Source organism: Mercenaria mercenaria, chromosome 7 (genome assembly GCF_021730395.1).
Source record: "Mercenaria mercenaria strain notata chromosome 7, MADL_Memer_1, whole genome shotgun sequence".
Classification (NCBI taxonomy): domain Eukaryota; kingdom Metazoa; phylum Mollusca; class Bivalvia; order Venerida; family Veneridae; genus Mercenaria; species Mercenaria mercenaria.
In genome coordinates, this window is record NC_069367.1 from 34,390,184 (window position 1) to 34,415,437 (window position 25,254).

The window sequence follows — 25,254 nt, forward strand, 5'->3', positions numbered from 1 at the left end:
ATACATGACCCCTACTTTTCTCTTCATTTTATATCAGTTTTATCATAACTCTTTAAAATGAGGTAAGGATTTGTTCTCTGAAATGGGTCTAGCTATGTTTGGTAGCTCTTTGAAAAAGGTCAGTTTTATATAGAATATATAGGGAAAACTATTTAGGCTATTGTGACCTAATGTTGTGACCGCTGAAATGTACGGTACAGTACGTGCAATAAGTCGTATATCCTCAGCCCTCGCACTGACGGAAATTCATTATTGTGATTGGTCAAATATAAACGTAAATAAAGCGAAAGAGAAAAACGTGTATGCTACGAACTTAATTTAACATTTTAAGAGAATAATGTTACTTACCGACTATCCAGTACCTAACTCTGGGATCCATCACAAACAAGACAATACGAAGGCATTTATTGACGAAAATGACACTGGCACAGGGGCTTTGTACATAGCTGAAAGGTATCTGGCTTACAATTTGATCGTGGGTGGGGTATTACCATGATTACTTTAAGTTAGTTATTATGTCATGAATTGCGAGTATGCACTTGTAGAGTGAGGCAATTACTTGAGATGAGATGTTGATGATTGGATCCAAGCTAAATGTCACAGGGTGCGAAAAATATCCAGTCAGTCTCGGGCTTGAACCCGGGACCCCTCTCTTACTGGGCAAGTGCTCTACTTGTCTACTGACTGCCTGACACATCTTTTCCCCTAACATGACCAAGTCGGCAAGTCCGTACCGTGACATACACCCCCACAAATTGGAAACTCATCCTCGAGTTCCGGAGGTACATAATATTGCATGCGCAGAGGTCGCAAAAGCCGTCGGACCTTTGGACATTTCCGGTAAATTTTGATCCGGTCCGGCATGATATATCAAGTTCACAAGACCGAGGGTCCGATAAAAATTGCAGGTCAATATGATAAAGTAAGAAGAAAGTCCTCCACGATTTCGCGAAAGTTCGACTTTCATCATTAAAAATTTAAATTGTAAAATGGAATCCCGAGAAATTGATGTCAAACTATATTTTAGTAAGCGCTTGTTTCATTGGTACTTAAAATAGAAACAGTGGAAACCCCTCACGACGTCACAACAATTCTAAGAACAGGCGTTATCATTGGATGCGTACTAATTGTGGATGGTACTCGATTTATGTACACGGGAACCAGACGGGAATTTCCAGAAATTCCGAGGTCATCTTTCTCTTTATGTCAACATCAACGTGACTCGGTGCAAACAATAGACTTGTGGGGTAAAAAACAGCGATGATATAGCAAATGAATATGAATAAAATCTGTAAAATTACTAAAAGATCCTTTGGAAGCAAAAAATGCAACCAAGAAGAATAACAACAGACTCGTTTTGGCTGAGTCTGTTCACGAGAGGTAATGAAATGTGCAACATCTCTCACGCCCCCTAGCAACGGCTTAAGCGGGACTCTAGATATATTACACATATGTTGAATGGACTCCATGGTCCCAAAGGATCAGAAAATATAACAACACTGAATCCAAGTACAGGGAGACTTTTTACTGCCTGAAAACTTATATATCTGAAATCTGTTTCAATTAATATGTGGAAACAAACTTAAAGGTTGTAATTTTTGTAATGCTGTCTATATAGACTATGTATAAATACCAGTTTTAAAGATCAGATATCAAATTTATTAAAAAGAATTCGGTCTGGTAAAATATTATCCGGTCCTGTAAAAAAATCATGTTTACCAGACCGACTGTCCTGTGAATTTTCAGGGTCTTTCATGAACACTGCATGCGTCGTAAGACTGACCAAGCAAGCATGCCACCATCCCCCATTGGGCGCCATATGGGTCTAGGTCCCCAGCAGGGGTTTGACTAAATGGAAGATACATAAATGTCACGAGGTGAGAAAAATGTGCAGTTAGTCTGGGGTTCGAACCCGGGACCCCTCGCTTACATTATTATTATTATATACCACATTTATATAGCACTCTTTTCATATAAAAATACGTTCAAAAGTGCTTTACATAAAAAACATTTATATAATGTTCAATAAAAAAATGGGAATTGAACTATTATAGAAGAAATTAAAATTACATTACGGTAATAAGATACCAAGCATTTTAAATTAGGGTAGGCAGATCAAAACATGAAACAAAAATACAATATCATAAAACATTAACTGACCTATCAAAGACACAGGTCAGAGCAGAATAGAACAGAAGATATCTTACATTTTGAACAGACGGAATTAAACGGTATGATGTCTGCGAAATGCATCACAGCATGCAAACCGTCCCGGATGATTGGGTCAATCCCCACCCAAACGGTCCGGAGAACATCCATGATACATCCCACAGAAAAAAAAAAAAAAAAAACACCGCCAACATTATTCTGTCACACTGGAGTTCTTAATTAAAGTAATTAATTGGCCGGCAAAGTACCTACATTATAAATCAGGTAATCAGTGAGATGTTAGTTGCCAAAGAATTGTATGAAATAATGCGTCTTTAGCGCTTTTTGAAACTTTGCACGGTCTTGCACTCTCTTATGCCAGATGGGAGGGCATTCCATAACCTCGCAGCAGCTGTCTGAAAGCTCCTGTCACCAAATCGTATTGTTCGACATTTGGGCACCACTAGTTTTAATGCATTATTCTGCGATCTCAGATTTCTGGATGGTGTATATATTTCTAGCATGTTCGCTACATAAGCTGGTGATTGATCTTTGAGTGCCTTATATGTATGTGTTATAATTTTGTATTCTACCCTACATTGCACAGGAAGCCAATGGAGTTCACGCAGAACCGGCGTTATATGGTCGTATCTGGATGTTCTGGTTACGATTCTAGCTGCCGTGTTTTGGACATATTGCAGTTTGTTCATTGACCGTTTTGGAATTCCATATAGAAGAGAGTTGCAATAATCCAAACGTGATGTAACAAGAGAGTTGATTAGAGATTTGGCTGCGTTTGCGGTTATATATTGTCTGATGTGACTAATTTGCCGCAACTGTGCATAGGAATTCCTACACACACTATTCACATGTTGCTCCATCCTCATGTTCGAATCCAGGAAAGCACCGAGGTTCCTGACACTGCCTGATTGTTTGATTTCAGATCCGTCCACTTTCACAGATATGTTTGAAACAGATTGTGTCTTGTGTTCAGATGAAAATATGATTAATTCTGTTTTTTCAGCATTGAGTTTCAACATGTTAGTATTCATCCAACTTACTATATCCTTTAAACAACTTTCAACGCGATGAATGGTCTCTTCAATAGACATTTTATTTATTGGTTTGAAGGATTGATATAACTGCGAATCGTCCGCATAGAAATGATTGTTCAGTCCGTGCTTTCTGCAGATAGCTCCAACTGGTTTTGTGTACATTGTGTAGTTCTTTGGCCCCAGGACAGACCCTTGGGGTACACTGTACTTCATTAGCACTGGTTGTGATAGCTCGCCATCTATGCATACGGTCTGGTAGCGGTCACTAAGGTATGACATCATCCATGCGAGTGGTTTGCCTGTAACACCAAAGTGACGTTCAAGGCGATGAATCAACGTCCCGTGGTCAATAGTGTCAAATGCTGCAGAGAGATCAAGCATCACAAGATAGTCACATTGTTCTTATCCAACGATTGAAGAATGTCATTTTGAACTTTTAATAGGGCGGTTTCGGTTGAGTGGAATTTTTTATAAGCAGATTGATTAACTTCATGAAGTTCGTTGTCCTCAGATGATTTTCAATTCGAACATCTACCACTTTTTCTAAGATTTTAGACAGAAACGGCAAGTTTGACACAGGTCTATAGTTTTTTAGGACATTAGAATCTAGGCTTGGCTTTTTTAGAAGAGGTCTTATTCGTGAATGTTTGAACGCTTTGGGCACATATGCAGCATCTAGAGATGCATTCATAATTGTTGTTATCACTGGTGTTAGTTCGTCAAGACATTCTTTTAATAACCATGTTGGGATAGGATCTAGTTCGCATGATTTGTTTGCTGACTTTTGATAATTGATTTCACTTCGTCTTCTGAGGCTTGAGTAAACTCTACATAATTGACACCTGTGTATTCAGTTTCTATGTCATCTAAATCAGATACAGATTGTGTTTGCGATGCTATATCGTTTCTGATTGTTTCGATCTTTCCAATAAAGAAGTCACTGAAATCTTGTGCGAGATGCTGTGGAGATGATTGTGATGGTAAAATCACCTGATTTGTATCGCCAAGAAGATTTTTGGTAATCTTTGATAAACTCTTATGATCACTGCCACATGAGTCAATTTTGCCTGTATAGTATTCAACACGAGCTTGTTTTAGCATCTTATTCACTTCAGCACACTGTGTTCTGTAAATTTGGTGATCGATTGTGAGCTTACTTTCACGCCATTTCCGTTCTAATGTTCGTTTCTGATGTTTTGCTTTGTGGAGTTGCTCGGTATACCAAGGACATGAAGGTCTTAACACAATAGTCTTGGTAGTCAAAGGGCGTGTTTGTCTACTATAGAAATTAACTGATTTGAATATTCCTCCACAAATTCATCGATATCAGTATCAGATGGAGTGCATTGTGTGTTAAAGAAATCTATTCTTCGTATGTCTTCTCGAAATGAGTCAATGTCGATCGAACGTAATTTCCTGTACGACACAGTTTTTCGTACTGGGGGTGGTTTGGAAGCTTTAGCGTCAAATATCACAGCAAAATGATCACGTGACATCTTTCCATTTGAATCAGAGAGTCCAGGATCTATGACTTCGATATTTGAAACCGTGACATCATTATCTCTGGTTATCACTACATCCAACGTATGCCCAGCTACATGTGTTGGTTCTTGTACATGTTGACGCATGCCACATGCATCTAGACTGCTTGTAAACTTTTTTGTTTCACTATTTTCCGGTAAATCAAGATGGAAGTTAAGGTCCCCTACAATGATGGTGGTCTTGTCAATTGTAGCATATTTAGTTAAGAAATTGGGCCATTCTTGCTCCAGGAAAATATTTGTGTTTAAACCGTTTTCTTTGGAAGGGGGTGGCCGGTATATAATGGGAAGCCGTAGGCCTATGGAGTGTCCGCCTGTAACTACATTGCAATCCATATACTCAAATTGGGAAAATTCGTTGTCTTTGCTTGATGTGACAATGTTCACTTGTATGGCTCTCTTGTGAATAATTGCTACGCCCCCGCCGCGCCTACCACTACGAGGGACATGTTTCATTTTGTAACAGTCGGGCACGAGTTCGCCGATGCACGCTTTGTCAACAGAGCTACCGAGCCATGTTTCAGTTATGGCACAAATGTCGAATTCATTTGTAAGGATGAAGTCACATATGGAGAGTGTTTTATTTTTCACTGATCGTGTATTGACGGAGCAAATTTTGATGTTTTTCTGCCCCTGAACTAATGTACAGTTTTCAGGTTTTATCCGTATCAAGTTGTTATTATTTATCCCATTGTTAGTGTCCCATGCTCGTCTAATCTGGTTTTTCCCACCTCGAGTCCCTCTATATTGAATTAATCGAAACTCTTTCAATCTTTTGATAATCATGGGATTAGGTCTCTTTTGTGCACTTGGTAATTGTCCAATATTGTGCAACTCTGATCTTTTATAAATAATCCTCGGTGACATTCGCTCACTGAAACACATTATTGCTGCAGGCTATGCTGATATATGAAAGTTTGGCAATTTAATTGCAATAATGATTTTTTTAAAAATCAAAATAACTTCAAAATCACAATTATGATTCACCTTAAATTTACAACACTCCAACCACGACTAGATGATATCCAATATATCAAATTTTCAGAATTCTGAACAAAGTATAAATGTCAGAAAACTATCAATATTTGAGAGCACTGAAAAATGCAGCCTACACCTGGCGCATAACAATTCAACATGGCGAGTGCTCTACCAGTTTAATTGAGCTAACTGGCTGCCTGACATCTCCCCTAACGTGACCAAGTCCGTGCTGTGACATAAACATGTTAGATCTATATGAATGTATTAGAAATACATGTAAAATTATGATTTTAGCTTTTCAAATATGTGTATGTTGTAACATGTTGAGTGGTTCAATAGCTAAATTTCAGCCGATGGTCATGTTGATAATTTTCTTCACCCACACAGCCGTCATGCTGATTATTTTTGCTACTCACATGATGGTAGTGCCAATTATTTTTATTCAAACAACCACTTATTTTTGTATCGTACTGTATACTTTTCTGAAGTTTTTCCCTGATAATCAGATCCTCATAGAAGGGGACAATTATTTGACAATTTTTGGTAGTTAACAAATCTCGACAATGTGCAATAAAGATCCCTATATTTAATATGAAATAAGACAAAGCCGCAAAGCAAGCTCAAAAGAAATCGGGTTTATAGCTTTAAAAAAATATTCCGAAAAAAAAAAATATTCGCCACTAAACAAAGTGAAAATTCACAAGAACCTATTAAGGGTGGATAATCAGACTTTGGCCATGTAACGGATTTGTTCGAAACTTTAGCATCTGATCATTTACACTCATTTATGTTCACTTAAACTTAATACAATTAGATTTTCACTGGAGGTATTTTTAAAATTTCATTTTCCTATCCTGGTTGCCCAACCAAGATAGAGTTATTTTATCATAAGTATAAATTTGATAAACTTACTTTGCCTAAGGAAATGTATAAATATTAGACATATTGTAATATATTTGTAAAATATTTGCATTAAAAATTATGTATTTAGATGGAAGTCATTAGAAACGCAAGTTTGAAAAATTATTATTACCTCCCTTTGCCTATCTTGGTTGCACAACCAAGATAGATTGGAAATAAATGAATTCAGAAGCTACACACAGCTTTTAAACTTGCATTTTGGTTCAGATTGTTCAATAGTTAATATGTCTATCAAATGCAAATGTAAAACTAGACATTGTATTGAAATAAAAAGAAATACCCAGCTTTTTATATACTTTCATATTAAAGGGGAGTAATTACAAAATTTTATAAAAATAATAAAATATACATTTCAGATAGGAATCTAACTCTATGTAATCGGTCTTTTTGTTCCTTAAATAATTCTCTACCAGAATATACAAAAAGTAAAAAATGTCATTAAATGTTGTTTAAATGTGATTGACCACCTTTAACTTGAAAATGTTCAGTAAGTTTACATGTAGTGTCATCATGCCTGTTACAGAGAATACTATACTTTGTGAATTTTCCAGGAAACCTGTGTCACTGTGACATTATTTCCTATTTGCCGCATTCACATACTGACTTTAAGATTATTAATTCATGACACTATTTTCCAATATCTTTCTGTTTTATCTTTTTAAAGAATATATATATATTTTTTTTAACTGACTGGAAACCTTTCTTGCATGATTTTTGAGTGATAAGTAATTTTCAGCAGTCAAATGAAGTTCTGTATTCACTGTGGAAATAACTACTTCCTCTCCGCAAGTGGTGCCTTGTTAGCAAAACTTCTAAATTCCACCACTAAGTGTGAAAATATACTTGCGTTACCATAAACTCGATGCTCTTCGAGCTTGCTATTAATATTATGTTGAATTTAACATATAAATGTACATGGGTCACAAGCTTCTCACAGACTCTCAGGTTTCATTTCCTTGGTAAAATTAGTAACAAAAGGTAACATTCCTATATGTATCTCTAGTAACAAGAAAGTCACAAACAGTCACACACTGATTGTGTGACTGAAATATATAATTTTTTAACAGGTACTCGGATTTCATTTTCGCCTATAATTGTCAATTTTTAGGAAATACCACTTTTTTTAAGGAGACTCAAAGAGTCTTCAAAATCTTGTTTGGAACATACTAATTACATGTATCTGTCATTATCATGTATCTTTTTTTGCAGTACGTAGTAAGGATATTAAAACAAATTTTCTGTCCAAGAGACTAGTAATTGTGATTAAAATCATATAAGAATAATGATACTGTTGTCAGTATAACATTGTTTTGAGTATTATGTTCTTATTTTCAGTCAGGTGACGTGGCTAAGCTCAGCTGGAGCAGGGTTTTGTTTAGAGTACCCTAAGATTTGCCTACATGCAATTTCCAGAGATCTGTCTTCATTTCCACATGAGTGTCTGTACCTACAAGTGGAAGGGAAGTTAATTGGTAAATTCATTTTACTGCTGATTCTATGGGAAACCCTTAATTGGTAGATGTGTTGCCCAAAATGATCTGTAATAAAGCAGATTTAGGTAAATGATCATTCATGATGTATCGTGTTAGTATGATCATTCATGTTGTATCGTGTTAGTATGATCATTCATGATGTATCGTGTTAGTATGATCATTCACGATGTTCCAGTTAAACTTGATCCTTCATGAATTTTCACCTTTTAATTCCACAAAGGGAATGATGAAATAATTTGCCATAGACTTTTCGATAAATTGTTAAATAATAAAAAGGTTGTGATTTTCACACTTGTATCTCATCTGTATGTTTACATGTAGTAAATTTCTGTACATAACAAATAAGGTGTGGTCTAATTGTTTCATTAATTAATTTCTGTTGCTCATTATATTTTAGACTTCAGGATGTGCAAGACTGAATTTTTAAACGCCCCAAGGGATATATTATGTTATGACGCTGGTGTCCGTCTGTCCATCCGTCCTTGCGTTAGCAATTTTGTGTCCGCTCTGTAACTCTTGAACCCCTTGAAGGATTTCGAAGAAACTTGACACAAAATTTAATGTTCACCAAATCGAGATGACATGCAGAGCGCATGTTTTGGATGGCTCACTTCAAGGTTAAGGTCACACTTAGGGGTCAAGGGTCATATGACTTTGTTTTGTGTCTGCTCTGTGACTCTTGAACTGCTTGAAAGATTTTAATGGAACTTAGCACAAATGTTCACCACATGGAGATGACATGCAGAGCGCATGAAGTATGAAATCACAAGCTCTCTGTTGTTGTACCATGGACTACAAATGTGAAATTCTTAAAATTGACTTGATGATTGAATTAGATCAGAATTGTGTCAGCATATTCTCATAGGTTGTGAACCCGTGGATTTTATTGTTGTGCCAATTCATGAATTCATGACCCTGGGTATTAGCTATTTTGACTTTTAGATTTAATGTCAACCAAATTAAACTGTATTCACACTATTGTATGAATAAATATTATATAAATTGCAGAAGATGACAGGGGAAGTAACTCTTCATCTGAGGGTGATGATGATGATGATATGCCGACAACAGAAGTCAGATTTGTTCCTGATGATAAACTTGCATGTAAGTATCAATTCCAATGAATCATATTTACATTTGCCCTATATACTTTTCCATTTAAAATTATGACATGCATTTTGTATGAACAGCAAAAGGAAAGGCACCAGAGTTATGACAACACTCCTTAGTGATAATGGGCTGCTTTTTGGCGACATCCTCATAGTCAGGGAGACTGTTCCTTAGATGATGTCGCAGTTGTTCCGACAGTTTATTATATAACATTGTTTACAAATGGAAAGGAAATGTAGTGATCATGTAAGATATGATTTTTTTTTTTTTCGGAGTTCATGCAAAATGAACAACAGAATAGAGTTAGCGAATTAAACATGAATCACGTTTTTTTTTCAGGGTTCATGCGAAGTGAGCAACATAATAGGATCTGCAAATTAAACATGAATTGCTAGCGTGATTCATGGATTTGCCGATCCTATTCTGTTGTTCATTTCACATGAATTCCGAAAAAAGATATTTTGCAATGTTCGATAAACCAGAAGTAATGGCGTATAATGGCATTGATCCAGATGAGGTAGAATAAAGCTAGAACTCTGTATACGGAAATGAAAATTGTGCTATGAATATATGGCAACCTGTGAGTATATTTATTAAAATGGCAATATAACTATCTTTCTAAAGATAAAATATAGTATTAAAATGTGTTTTTACTACCAGATAATGTCTTTAAAATTACATATACATTCTATTTCACCATATTATAGACCATACGTTTATTTACGACTGTGAGAAATTCCATTAAAATCTACATTGAAAAAATTCTGTTCGTGAAAATGTTATCAAAATTGTGAGTAAATCATAGATGTCCATTATGAAAACTTGAGTGAGGTCAAAAATATTTAGATCAGTCTAGCAACAATTCAAGCAAACAATCCTATCTTTTTTATTTGCAGAATTTTCTAAGCATATTCTTTGTTTTGAAAAATCAAGGTTTAATGTAATTCCATCTTGTTGAAAAATCTTTGATCCAAACATGCATAACAACCTTAAGTGTTTGACTGAAGGGAACATAGATTTGACCTTACACAGATCAGTAGCTGATGAATGAAGTCATGCCTGATGAAGCCTGAAGTCATACACTGGCCCATATTATTGGGATTTGCTAAGGAGATAACCCAGCATAAATACTTAACATACTATGAAAATATCATCTGAAATTGCTTGTTATATATGTGTTTGCAAAAATAAATACTCCTGATGGTGCTATACTTCTTATGAATATCATATAATACATTACATAAACTGGCAATATATCACCAATATTCTACAACACAAACCATTTCCTGTTTGAAAACTTTTGCTTCGCTGATTTTTCAGTACAGTTTTTTTGTGCTATATTTCAGTAGAAGCAATGTTTGCAGCACTGTCACAATGTCAGATCTTACATCCAGATCCAGAAGATCCTGATTTTGATGAACAGTTTGATGAGAGAGAAGGCAAGTTCTCTTTTTTTAGCCCACCATCATCAGATGGTGGGCTATTAAAATCACTCTGCGTCTGTGGTCCGTCCGTCCGTCATTCCGTCCGTCCGTCCGTCCGTTAACAATTTCTCGTTATCGCATCTCCTCAGAAACTACTGGGGGGATTTTGACCAAACTTTGTCAGAATGATGTATTGGTACCATAGTTGTGTCCCCCTGAAAATCAGACTGGTTCAACAATTTATGAGTGAGTTATGGCCCTTTGTTTATTTCTATATTTTACATAGATTTATATAGGGAAAAATTTTGAAAACCTTCTTGTCCAAAACCGCAGAGCCTAGGGCTTTGATATTTGGTTTGAAGCATCATCTAGTGGTCCTCTACCAAGATTATTCAAATTATTTCTCTGGGGTCAAATATGGCCCCGCCCTGGGGGTCATATGGTTTATATAGACTTATATAGGGAAAAACTTTGAAAAACCTCTTGTCCAAAACCACAGGGTCTAGGGCTTTGATATTTTGTATGTGACATCATCTAGTGGTCTTCAACTAAGATTGTTCAAATTATACCCCTAGGGTCAAATATGGCCCCGCCCTGGGGGTCATATGGTTTACATAGACTTATATAGGGAAAAACTTTGAAAAATCTTCTTGTCCAAACCACAAAGCCTAGGGCTTTGATACTTGTAATGTAGCATCATCTAGTGGTTCTCTACCAAGTTTGTTCAAATTATACCCCTTGGGTCAAAAATGGCCCCGCACCGGGGGTCACATGGTTCATATAGACTTTTATAGGGAAAAGCTTTTAAAATGTTCTTGTCAATAACTACAACATTCAAATTTGAACCACATGTATATTTTTAAGTGGCAAGATGAACCTTGACATGAGTTGACCTTGATTTTGACCTAGTGACCTACTTTCACATTTCTGTAGCTACAGCCTTCAAATTTGGACCACTTATATATTTTTGAGTGGCAAGATGAACCTTGACATGAGTTGACCTTGGTTTTGACCTAGTGACCTACTTTCACATTTCTGTAGCTACAGCCTTCAAATTTGGACCACAAACATAGTTTTGTGCACTGGAAAAAACTTTGACCTTGATTTTGACCTAGTGACCTACTTTCACATTTTTGAAGGTACAAGCGTCAAATTTGGACCATATGCATAGTTCCGTGTTTCCAAATTAAATATGACAAATTGGTTTTGACCTAGTGACCTACTTTCACATTTCTCAAGCTACAGCCTTCAAATTTGGACCACATGCATAGTTTTGTGTACTGAAAAAAACTTTGACCTTCACATTGACCTAGTCTTCTACTTTCACATTTTTGCATAGTTTTGTGTACCGAAATGAACTTTGACCTTAAGATTGACCTAGTGATCTACTTTCACATTTCTGTAGCTACAGGCTTCAAATTTAGACCACATGCATAGGATTGTGTACCGAAACAAACTTTGACCTTGACATTGACCTAGTGACCTACTTTCACATTTCTCTAGCTACAGCTTTCGAATTTGGACCACATGCACAGTGTTGTGTACAGAAATGAAATTTGACCTTGAGCTAGTCAATAAGTCTAGAAATTTGGAACACTCAAAAAATGGCACATTGGTGGGCGCGAAGATCACTCTGTGATCTCTTGTTGTTGTTTTGTAAAATCTATCAGTTCTATATTAGTTTGTTGGAAAATTAAGGGGGATGGTAGAGGCACAGTTTCTTACTAGTTTCCAGTGGAGTGGTTAGTTATTATAGTCTGTTATGTATATTAACCTTCACCCTGTTAAATTTCTAAAATGGTCTGGTTCATCATTCAATTTGGGCAGTACCATTTATTATTTGAAGGGGTGTTCACAGAAAATTTACTGACTGAATAGCAAACAGTGCAGACCATGATCAGCCTGCACATCTGTGCAGGCTGATCTTGGTCTGAACTGGTCGCAAAGGCAAATCACTTGCCAATAGCAGGCTAAAGGTTAAAATCAACTAGCTTGATTTGAACAACCATGACTACGTCTGTCTGAGCATAACTGATTTTGGTTGAATAATTAATGTGTATGAAATATTTGATAAATGAATTTAACTCTAGTTCTATTGTAAAGTTAGTAAGATTTCAAACAAATTTAACAGATTGGAGAATCCTAGTTTTATTTTTGGGTGAGGAATAGTGAGAATAAGCTGGCATATTATATACATGTATTTCCTTCTTATTTCAGAAGGTTTTTATGAAGGTGAGGAGGGTGCTGAAGAGCTCACAGAACAAGGGCAGGTAACTTTACAGAGATTAGAGAACATGTTACGAGCAGGACAAGGAGATGGGGCCAATGTTGAGGAAACAAATGGTCACAGAGAAGAAGAAGGTACTTGCTTTCACTAAGATCAATTGTATTTTTCGCATTTTCTAAGGAAATGGTATACTTTTTAGCTCACCTGTCACAAAGTGACAAGGTGAGCTTTTGTGATCGGGCAGCGTCCGTCGTCCGTCTGTGCGTTCGTGCGTAAACTTCCGCTTGTGACCACTCTAGAGGTCACATTTTTCATGGGGTCTTTATGAAAATTGGTCAGAACGTTCACCTTGATGATATCTAGGTCAAGTTCGAAACTGGGTCACATGCGGTCAAAAACTAGGTCAGTAGGTCTAAAAATAGAAAAACCTTGTGACCTCTCTAGAGGCCATATATTTCACAAGATCTTCATGAAAATTGGTCAGAATGTTCACCTTGATGATACCTAGGTCAAGTTCGAAACTGGGTCACGTGCCATCAAAAACTAGGTCAGTAGGTCAAATAATGGAAAAACCTTGTGACCACTCTAGAGGTCACATTTTTCATGGGGTCTTTATGAAAATTGGTCAGAATGTTCACCTTGATGATATCTAGGTCAAGTTCGAAACTGGGTCATGTGCCATCAAAAACTAGGTCAGTAGGTCTAAAAATAGAAAAACCTTGTGACCTCTCTAGAGGCCATATATTTCACAAGATCTTCATGAAAATTGGTCAGAATGTTCACCTTGATGATATCTAGGTCAAGTTCGAAACTGGGTTACATGCCTTCAAAAACTAGGTCAGTAGGTCAAATAATAGAAAAACCTTGTGACCACTTTAGAGGTCACATTTTTCATGGGGTCTTTATGAAAATTGGTCAGAATGTTCACCTTGATGATATCTAGGTCAAGTTCGAAACTGAGTCACGTGCGGTCAAAAACTAGGCCAGTAGGTCTAAAAATAGAAAAACCTTGTGACCTCTCTAGAGGCCATATATTTCACAAGATCTTCATGAAAATTGGTCACAATGTTCACCTTGATGATATCTAGGTCAAGTTCGAAACTGGGTTACGTGCCTTCAAAAACTAGGTCAGTAGGTCAAATAATAGAAAAACCTTGTGACCACTTTAGAGGTCACATTTTTCATGGGGGTCTTTATGAAAATTGGTCAGAATGTTCACCTTGTTGATATCTAGGTCAAGTTCGAAACTGGGTCACATGCAGTCAAAAACTAGGTCAGTAGGTCTAAAATTAGAAAAACCTTGTGACCTCTCTAGAGGCCATATATTTCACAAGATCTTCATGAAAATTGGTCAGAATGTTCACCTTGATGATATCTAGGTCAAGTTCGAAACTGGGTCACGTGCCATCAAACACTAGGTCAGTAGGTCAAATAATAGAAAAACCTTGTGACCTCTCTAAAGGCCATATTTTTCATGGGATCTGTATGAAAGTTGGTCTGAGTGTTCATCTTGATGATATCTAGGTCAAGTTTGAAACTGGGTCACGTGCGGTCAAAAACTAGGTCAGTAGGTCTAAAAATAGAAAAACCTTGTGACCTCTTTAGAGGCCATACTTTTGAATGGATCTTCATAGAAATTGGTCAGAATGTTCATCATGATGATATCTAGGTCAGGTTTGAAACTGGGTCACGTGCCTTCAAAAAGTAGGTCAGTAGGTCAAATAATGCAAAAACCTTGTGACCTCTCAGGAGGCCATATTTTTCATGGGATGTGTATGAAAGTTGGTCTGACTGTTCATCTTGATAATATATAGGTCAGATTTGAAACTGGGTCAACTGCGGTCAAAAACTAGGTCAGTAGGTATAAAATTAGAAAAATCTTTTGACCTCTCTAGAGGCCATATTTTTCAACAGATCTTCATGAAAATTGGTCTGAATGTTCACCTTGATGGTATCTAGGTCAGTTTCGAAGCTGGGTCACATGTGGTCAAAAACTAGGCCAGTAGGTATAAAAATAGAAAAACCTTGTGACCTCTCTAGAGGCCAAATTTTTCATGAGATCTTCATGAAAATTAGTGAGAATGTTCACCTTGATGATATCTAGGTCAAGTTCAAAACAGGGTCACGTACCTTTGAAAACTAAGTCAATAGGTCAAATAATAGAAAAACCTTGTGACCTCTCTAGAGGCCATATTTTTCAATGGATCTTCGTGAAAATTGGTCAGAATTTTTACCTTGATGATATCTAGATCAAATTCAAAACTGGGTCACATGAGCTCAAAAACTAGGTCACTATGTCAAATAATAGAAAAAACGACGTCATACTCAAAACTGGGTCATGTGGGAACAGGTGAGCGATTCAGGACCATCATGGTCCTCTTGTTTATTTTCCTGTAAATACTCTCTAAAACATTCACTAAAAATGCAAACTAACAGAAGTCAGAATCTTCACCAAGTGAAGATATGATTCCCTGATTTTATTACAGTCTTGACCCACTAAGCTCATTAGGTAGAGTGCGGATCTGTAGATTAAGGGGTGGGGAGTTCAGTCCCCAAGTGAGGTGTATGTCGTCCATGATGTTTTGATAAAAGATGTTGTGTCGTAAGACATTTTGTCCTCCGCCTCTGGCAGTTACTTGCATAGAACAGTTCGATACTGTCACAGAATCCAGGAACACTAGTTAGGTTAACAGTCCATATTTGCTTAAATGAATTACTGTTAAAAACTGAGGCTAAACCCAAAATAAAAAATGACCATTGAAATAAGAATTTAGACTGGTCAGTTAGTTTTTTTCCTGTTTCAGAAATGGAGAAAGAGAACCCAAACAATGCAGGACAGTTTGATGATGCTGATATGGAGCAATGAAAACATACTAACATTGTGTATATAAAATCATATGTGGTGGACTTGATATGAAAATACAAAAATGCTGGGACAGGAGGAAGGCTTTCTCACATGAACATAGTTACATACTGAATGTTGTTTGTATCTGTCTTAATGGAGTATAAAGAAGTTTGTTATGTACCGTGTGGTTATAACAAATACTATACAGACAGTGAACATTTGAGAGTATTTAGAACAACAGAATTTGAAATTCATTGTGTAAAGTCAGTCTAAATGACAATCTCATTGTAAGAAAGCGAATGTGAAAACTTACTGATTGAAAATTAGCTTTGTCAAATCATCCATTCTGAACAAAATTTGTTTTTTTATTTGTGGTTAAATTATATCATAATACTATAGAGATATACTTTACATTGTTAAATTCATGACATCACGTTAACAGTTTTGTTTCATTGTCCTTGAACTAGCATAACACTAGGTATGACCTACATGAACATATCAAACATCATTAAGTTAGCTTTCCATTTATCACTGGATATTTTTATTCATTTTTCATCAAAAGTTTTTAGTTTAAGCTCATCTGAGCATAAGTGCTCATGGCTATTGTATTGATTTGTCTATTTGTTTTTTTTCCCACAATTTCTTTTAAATCCATCTCCTGAACCGCTTTGCAAATTTCAACCAAACTTTACAGGAGTGTTCTTTGGATGACCCCCTTTCAGATTCTTTCAAATCAAGTCATTCTGGTAGAGGAGGATCTGTATTGATTTTGGGGTCAATAGGTCAAAGACCAAGGTCACAGTGATCAGGAGAGTGAGTGTATTTCAGGCTCAAATGACAACTATTTTAACTTCAATTTACATTTATTCCAAGCTTTGAGGAAAGGGCTTAAATTGTTTGCTAATGTCCAGTGGTTTGTGGGCTTGTTAGTCTGTATGCAGATAAGTAGGCCATTAATTTTGATTTCCACTCAAGGTGTTTAGACTTCTGGGACCTTAATATAATGATTGTCTGTGGTCAGCAGATGACCCCGTTGTGAGATAGTAGCTCAAAGCTCCAGTTCTCAGTGACCTCAAAGTTGAAATGGTTTCTGATAAGTAACTGGAGAAAACTTAGGACAGCAGCAGTCAAACTTCATAGTATGATTTCCTATGGTTAGTTGCTCATGGTTACTTGTTCTGGGGCTCAATAAGTCAAAGGTCATGTTACAGTGACCTCCAGATTGAAAACAATGTTCAGTCATTGGACCTCTTTGGTCCACAGCTGTTGAATTGCAGATAATTGTGTCAGTGTAATGTGGAACCCAAATAACACAAAAACAAAAAAATAGGTCAGCAGATGGCCTTTCAATGGCTGAGACTTAAAACTACTTCCAGTCAATTACTGGAAGATGCTTTGTCCTGTGACTGTGGTCTGTTGACGACCTTTATTGTTTTGAGGTCAGTGGTCTGGTTAGTGACCAAAATAATAAACCTTTAGCTTGCTAAATGTCTGAAATGGACTGTTCCATCATTCAAAATTGGGCAATACCATTTAATATTCAAAGGGGTGTTCATCTAATATTAACTGACTGAACAACAAACACCGCAGACCATGATCAGCCTGTATGGACATGCAGGCTGATCTTGGTCTGCACTGGTCGCAAAGGCAGAATCACATGCTGCCAGAAGGCTAAAGGTTAAAAAGGTTTCTGATCAATGACTGAAGAAAGTTTCAAGCAAGGACTATTGAATTTCTTAAGATGATTTCTTGTTGCAAGTAGATAACCCAATTGTTTTGGTGATCAGTAGGTCAGAGGTCAAAGTCAAACTTTATAATTTCCTATGGTCAATTGATAATTTTATTTGTTCGAGGAGTCGGCATGTAAATAAGTTAAAGTTGCCATTTTTAACAACAGCAAAATGGACAATGATACAGCTTTCCTTGCATTGCAAAAATGTATATCTTTGATCAGAAATAGCCATATTAAACGTTTATGCCTAATAGTTGAAATCACATAAATATCCATTTTTTTACCAGTCAAACACTAATTTAAATTCACAGTTCCTTTCAAATAGGTACACAGAGGGAATAGTGGATGAAAATTTGAAATCCTCACTGTGGGGTCAATGTTCCTTGTATTTTACTGACATGCTTGATTTAAAACAGATGGCTTATTTCTTAGTTGAATGCACATGAATACGCAAATATTTTCATTTTTTTGACCTGCATAGGCCAGTTAAGGAAAACACCTGAAAACTACTATAGAATCTCACTTTTTGTTTTATCATCAGATTGTATGAACAATTTGTCATGTTTTTATAATTTCACATAGTGACTATCATAACAAGACAGCCTCTTACTCCTTCTCTTTAATCAGGTGAGTAGTGAAATTTAGATAAATCATGGATCTATGCCTGATTATCCTTTTCCACGTACATGTATATTTATGATAGTAGTTTTATCATGACAGAAGTAGTACTGGGTCCTGTGTTTCAGTTAATTTATTGCAGTGCTTATCACATGGCCATTTTCCCCCCAGAAAAATAACATGTAATCATACCTCCTGCAAAACATTTTGGCGAGTATTAGAATTTCATGACTGAAAACACACATGATGATTCTGGAAAAAATGTAGCGATTATACTGGAACGTGTACTTACATACATTCATTCACATACATGTATCTCATTTCTTTCATGTTATTTTGTTTATGGAACCATTTGTATTGATGCTCATGTTAATATGATAATAAAATTGAAATGTAATATGTTTGTTGTGTTTTGCGTTCTTCTGTTATTTTATTCTGATTTATATTCTTACTTTGTAAGACTTTCTAAGGTTGACATCTTGCAGCAGTTTTCATTAGGTCATCTTTTCCCTCAAGGTGTTACCACAGTCTAACTAGCATCTAAATATAAATGAGTTTGATTAATGCAAAATGGAGAAACTAAAGGCAGTCAACTGTGATAAAACATTTGAATTATGTGGACAACCTTTGCTGCCGCTTAGCTCAATATGGAGAGCGCAGATCTACGGATTGCCGGGTCACAAGTTTGATCCCCAGGTGGGGTGTATGTTCTCTGTGACAATTTGATAAAAGACATTGTGTCTGTAATCATTCATCTTCCTCCTCTGATTCATGTGGGGAAGTAGGCAGTTACTTGCGATGAACAGGTTTGTACTGGTACAGAATCTAGGAACACTGGTCAGGTTAACTGCCCACTGTTACATAACTGAATCATTTTGACTTGCATCCATCCTACTTTCTCAAAGAATGCTAAGTACTATGTCCAGTGTATATAACATACTGTCCTGTTAGAGTGACTTTAATTCGTCAAACAACCATCTTATTATCACAAAGCAACATACTGATAGTTGATTTAAATACAAAAAACACACAACTTGCTGGTAAATAGATATACTCAGACTCAATAGAAGCAGTTCAAAGACTGGTGGCATGTTGCACTTTAGCCGTACTTCCATGTTTTACTGAAATGCTATAGGCCTGCAGAGGTTAGATCTCTGGCCCATCGACTCCAGACTCTCTTAATGTATAAAATTACAAAATCGTTACATTATCTTGTCCCCTGACAAGGATATCACCTCACTATCAACTACCCTACAGGTTAATCCCTGCAAGGTACCAGTTTCAAGTTTCTAGTTTATTAATAAGTTCAGGGCTCATAAGGGCATTTGACATGCATGGCATATATTAACACAATGTAGCATTGTAATACCAGATGGCAAGACATCTATTATATAACAAAATAAGTTTTTTTTAATGTGGAGGATAAGACATTTACTTATTTTTGACCAGAAAATGTTTTAAAGTATTCCCTCTTCGGCCAAACTGACCTACCAAAATTTAAAACAGACATTTAAAGGTCCCTTCCCAAAGCATAAAAACAAACCCTGACCAACCAAAAGATGGAAAACTCAACAATACCCAGTCAAAGAAATAAGATGCAGTCATTAATTTACAGGCTAACGTACATGATCTTTTAACAAAATATCGACAATTTCAGTGTGTCTTTACAGTTGCTGTTCATTAATAATGAAAATTTTACAGCATTTTGATTTTCAAAATAAAACTTGTCAGTATACTTCTTTCTTACATTAGACAAATAACTGCAATTAAAAAAATAGTGAAATTCATCAACTAAAAGGTTCGAATGACAGAGATGACAATATCTTAATTCTCTGGGAATATTACTAAATCTACCCTTTGCAAGAGGTAACTTATGGTTAGTGCACCTAAATTTACATAATCTAATTGTATATATGCCACAAACTCTCTTTTTTCTCCATAAAACAGAAGTCCACTAGCTATATGTTATAACATCTCCCAATTGACATCCCCTTCCTTCCAACCCTTCTTCTTCTTCCTGTTATGGAGTGAACTCGTACTCGAGTGTTGCTACTCCAGCACAAGACGGACGAACAGCTAAAAATTCCGTATATACAATTAAAAACTGCTAAAAAACTTGACTGTCTAATTTCTCAAGAGGTCGGACATGTTCATGGCTTACATGGCAGTCCAGAAGCTGTCTAGGGATGGTAACCCTCTCATAGACGGCGGGATGTTGTTCCACAATTTGATGGTGGCTGGTAGGAAGGAGTATTTATATATATCAACCCTGGTGCTGATATGCCTGATGTTGTTGGCAGTGGAGCCTCGAGTCTTGGTGGTGGTATAATGCAGTAGGCGGAGCATGGGAACCTCTACAATGAAGTTGGTGATCTTACAGAACATGATGATCTTATTCCTGGCTCTCCTGTGTGCAAGTGGCTCCCATTCTAGTTGGTGTAGCTGCGATGCTGGTGATGCATCCCGGGTCTCTTGAATTAAAGTTCCCAGTAGTAAATCTGGCTGCCTTGTGTTGGACATTTTCAAGCTGTTGGATCTGCTGGTGATGTAAAGGTCCCCCATACTGTAGAGGCATAGCTAGTCCAGGACAGGCCCGACAAGTGTAGTTTATGCCTGTGCCATAACATCTTGTGGGCAGCTCCTTAGGTTTCTCCGCAGGAATCCAACAGATCGATGTGCCTTTGCTGATGTCTGATTAATGCATGTGCTTGTGCCACGACAAGTCCTGGCTGATGTAGACTCCCAGGTACTTGGCTCAGGATACATTTTCCAGGGTGTGGCCGTGTAGGTGGTAGCTGGCTCTGACTGGTTTTCTCTTCTTTGTTATGTAAATGGTGGTACACTTTTCTGGATGGAATGCCATCTGCCAGTCTTTTTTCCCACCTTTCTAGTGAGGTTAGGTCTTGCTGGAGTATGGTGGTGTCACTCTCTGATCTGATGGTCAGGTATATAAGGCAATCACCTGCAAAGAGCTTTACAGGCGAGCTGACAACTTCCGGGAGGTCGTTGATTAAAGCCAGAAATAGCAGAGGCCCCATGACAGTGCCTTGTGGAACACCCGTGTCTACATGTGCCTCATTTGATATGGCACAGGCCTCTGTGAAGACATGCTGTTTCCTTCCACTGAGGAAGCTTTCGATCCAACTCAAGGTGGAACCAAGCATAGGCGTAGGAGCAGGGGGGGCCAGCAGGGGCCAGGCCCCCCCAAAGCTAGGAGAGGGGGGGCCAAACTATAGTTTGGCCCCTCCAATATATTATTTTGGAAAAGAGATATAACTTGCAGTCTAATATAACATTTACTTAGCATCATATAATTCTTTTTAACCTGATTTCTGATTTGCATTTGGCCTTCTCTTGTATTCTGACTTGTCTCCTTCGGTATGGTGAGTACTGAAATCTGTACGCGCCACACCAAGGATTGTTTGATTACATTTTATAAAAATAATATATCATTGAGCGCAATCACTACAGTTCCGGTTTGAGCGTCTGCAAAATCTATGTAGGCCTAACTATTAAGCCTGTTTACGCATGTAAACGTTAATATGTATTTTTTTTTTCATTGTCCATTCAGGGAAATGATATTTCCACAACTTTATATCATAATTAGACAAATGCAGCGCTTATTGATTGTATGTCCAGGGCTTCAACAGAAGAATAAAAAAAATGGCACACTTAATTAGAACAATAGATAATATGACTGATTAAGACAGTTCAGTGCCTAGTCGTATGTGTATCATCAGAATAACTCAGTGATTGCTAAAACATAGAGGCTTGAGGGGGCCAATGGCCCATTTGGCCCCTGTACAAGGCTTTGAGGCTTTATTCCGCATCCGCCCCCCCACCACCCCAGTCGGAAAGGTTTGGCCACCCCCAAAGTTAAACTCGCTCCTACGCCCATGCCACGGACCCCATAGTGGTAAAGTTTGTACAGCAAGCATTGATGGGGGACTTTGTCGAAGGCTTTAGCAAAATCCTGGAGAATGACATCTAGTTGATTGCCCTCTGACAGCCCGCTAGCCAAGTCCTGAATCGTGGCGATCAGTTGTGTTTCGCATTCTCATGAACGCTTGCTGCGGAATCCATGCTGAGCATCTGTAACAATAGGATCGAGTGCAGTTGGAAGTGGTCCATGATGTTAGCGTGAAGAATGTGTTCCATTACTTTGGAACAGATGGAGGTAAGTGATACTGGCCGATAGTTGGCTGCCTTGCTCTTATCTCCCTTTTTGAAGACTGGAATGACATGGGCCATTTTCCAGTCTTCTGGGACACATCCAGCATCCAGGGAAGCTTGATACATGTGTGTGAGGGCAGGAGCGAGATCAGTCGACAGTTTCTTGAGGAGGCGTGCAGGTATGGAGTCTGGTCCTGTGGCTTTGTGGGGTTGCAGGTTTCATAATAGTTTCTCAACGCCTGGTAATCTCACAATAACAGGAGCCATTAATTGAGAGAGAGAGAGAGAGAAGAAGAGAGACAGATGCTTTGAAGAATGGTTAAGTGTTTTGAAGAATGGTTAAGTAGTCCGCTAGTAATGTTAAGGTAGTTCTGCACGTTTGATAAACCGGAAGTGATGGCGTAACATCATTTATCCGGAAAACGTAGAATAATGCCTGGATTCAGCATACGGAAACTAAAACCAGTTTATGAGTTAAGTGCAACCCGTGAGTAAATGTATTAAAATGGAACTGTTACTATATTTTTAAACATCTTACATGTTAAATAATTCAAAATAATGTCTTAAAATTAGCTTGAAATAGGCGGCTCACTTTAATCATAGCCAGATATTTCAAAAATAAGCACATAGACCTATACATTTTATTTCACCATATTATAGGCCATAAGTTTCTTTACAACTGTGAGAAGTTTCATTAAAATCTACATTGTAGAAAAATTTCTATTCGCGAAAATGTTATGAAAATTGCGTATTCCCCATAGACTCCCATTATGAAAAATTGCGTGAGGTCGAAATTTTTCAAATCAGTCTAGCAAAAAATCAAGCACACGACCCTCCCTTTTTTATTTGCTGAATTTTCTTAGTATATTCGGAAGTTTTGAAAAACCAGAGTTCAATCAAATTCTACAATGTAGAAAAAATTTCGATTCTAAGACCTTTGGAAAATCAATAACAGTGTCTGACCTAACACTAAAATGTACTCTTCAGATAGAAGGCGTGTATAATTGACTTGCAGACGATTTTTCTGAGGGTGAAGTGTGTTGGAAATGGTTTCAGTTTATTGACATATTTTGTTTCAAAAGATAATTATGCTATATGACTAATGATTTGTTATAATAAAAAATTGATATAGATTTGATGAAATTCAATGTAAGTCTAATTAACGAGTCATTTTCCATGAACATCACGTGTTTCCGCGACCTGGAATAGCACAACTCTTCAATCAATATGTTTTATATTTTAAGCTCACATGTCACAAAGTGACAAGGTGAGCTTTTGTGATCGCGCAGCGTCCGTCGTCCGTCCGTGCGTAAACTTTGGCTTGTGACCACTCTAGAGGTCACATTTTTCATGCGATCTTTATGAAATATGGTCAGAATGTTCACCTTGATGATATCTAGGTCAAGTTCGAAACTGGGTCACGTGCGGTCAAAAACTAGGTCAGTAGGTCTAAAAATAGAAAAACCTTGTGACCTCTCTATAGGCCATACTTTTCAATGGATCTTCATGAAAGTTAAGTCAGAATGTTCATCTTGATGATATCTAGGTCAAGTTAGAAACTGGGTCACATGCCATCAAAAACTAGGTCAGTAGGTCAAATAAAAAAATAACCTTGTGACCTCGCTAGAGGCCATACTTTTCAATGGATTTTCATGACAGTTAGTCAGAATGTTCATCTTGATGATATCTAGGTCAGGTTAGAAACAGGGTCATGTGCGATCAAAAACTAGGTCTGTAGGTCAAATTAAAAAATAACCTTGTGACCTCGCTAGAGGCCATATTTTTCATGGGATCTTCATGAAAGTTGATCTGAATGTTTGTCATGATGATTTCTAAGTCCAGTTCGAAACTGGGTCACGTGCGGTCAAAAACTAGGTCAGTAGGTCTAAAAATAGAAAAACCTTGTGACCTCTCTAGAGGACATACTTTTCGATGGATCTTCATGAAAGTTGGTCAGAATGTTCATCTTGATGATATCTAGGTTGAGTTCGAAACTGGGTTATGTGCAGTTAAAAACTGGGTCAGTAGGTCAAATAATAAAAAAACCTTGTGACCTCTCTAGAGGCCAAATTTTTTCATGGGATCAGTATGAAAGTTGGTCTGAATGTCCATCTTGATGATATCTAGGTAAAGTTCGAAACTGGGTCAACTGCGGTCAAAACTAGGTCAGTAGGTCTAAAAATAGAAAAACCTTGTGACCTCTCTAGAGGCCATACTTTTGAATGGATCTTCATGAAAATTGGTCAGAATGTTCAACATGATGATATCTAGGTCAAGTTCAAAACTGGGTCATGTGCAGTCAAAAACTAGGTCAGTAGGTCAAATAATAAAAAAGCCTTGTGACCTCTCTAGAGGCCATATTTTTCATGGGATCTGTATGAAAGTTGGTCTGAATGTTCATCTTGATGATATCTATATAAAGTTTGAAACTGGGTCACGTGCGTTCTAAAACTAGGTCAGTAGGTCTAAAAGTAGAAAAACCTTGTGACCTCTCTAGAGGCCATATTTTTCAATGGATCTTCATGAAAATTGGTCTGAATGTCCATCTTGATAATATCTATATAAAATTCGAAACTGGGTTACGTGTGTTCAAAAACTAGGTCATTAGGTCAAATTATAGAAAAACCTTGTGACCTCTCTAGAGGCCATATTTTTCATGGGATCTGTACGAAAGTTGGTCTGAATGTTCGTCTTGATGATATCTATATAAAGTTCGAAACTGGGTCACGTGCGTTCAAAAACTAGGTCAGAAGGTCTAAAAGAAGAAAAACCTTGTGACCTCTCTAGAGGCCATATTTTTCAATGGATCTATATGAAAATTGGTCTGAATGTCCATCTTGATGATATCTATATAAAATTCAAAACTGGGTCACGTGTGTTCAAAAACTAGGTCATTAGGTCAAATTATAGAAAAACCTTGTGACCTCTCTAGAGGCCATATTTTTCATGAGATCTTCATGAAAATTGGTGAGAATGTTCACCTTGATGA

General features: G+C 37.1%; 1 protein-coding gene across 1 annotated transcript; it reads left to right on the forward strand.

Moving 5' to 3' along the window:
• The first annotated feature begins 243 nt into the window (after window positions 1–243).
• On the forward strand, window positions 244–18,489 carry LOC123554451 (methylosome subunit pICln-like). The gene is made up of 6 exons (XM_045344615.2): window positions 244–453; window positions 7,979–8,115; window positions 9,145–9,240; window positions 10,593–10,685; window positions 12,888–13,031; window positions 15,702–18,489. The coding sequence occupies exons 1-6, from the start codon at window positions 338–340 to the stop codon at window positions 15,761–15,763; spliced, it is 648 nt and encodes a 215-aa protein (XP_045200550.1). The 5' UTR covers window positions 244–337; the 3' UTR covers window positions 15,764–18,489.
• Window positions 18,490–25,254: the final 6,765 nt, after the last annotated feature.

What these genes read in the sequence shown, in the direction of transcription:
- LOC123554451 (XM_045344615.2), top strand. Translation starts at nt 338, where the DNA reads ATGTTACTTACCGACTATCCAGTACCTAACTCTGGGATCCATCACAAA. An exon ending in TCCTGATGATAAACTTGCAT is followed by an intron (nt 9,241 to 10,592) that starts GTAAGTATCAAT and finishes GCTATATTTCAG; the next exon opens with TAGAAGCAATGTTTGCAGCA. An exon ending in ACAGTTTGATGAGAGAGAAG is followed by an intron (nt 10,686 to 12,887) that starts GCAAGTTCTCTT and finishes TTCTTATTTCAG; the next exon opens with AAGGTTTTTATGAAGGTGAG.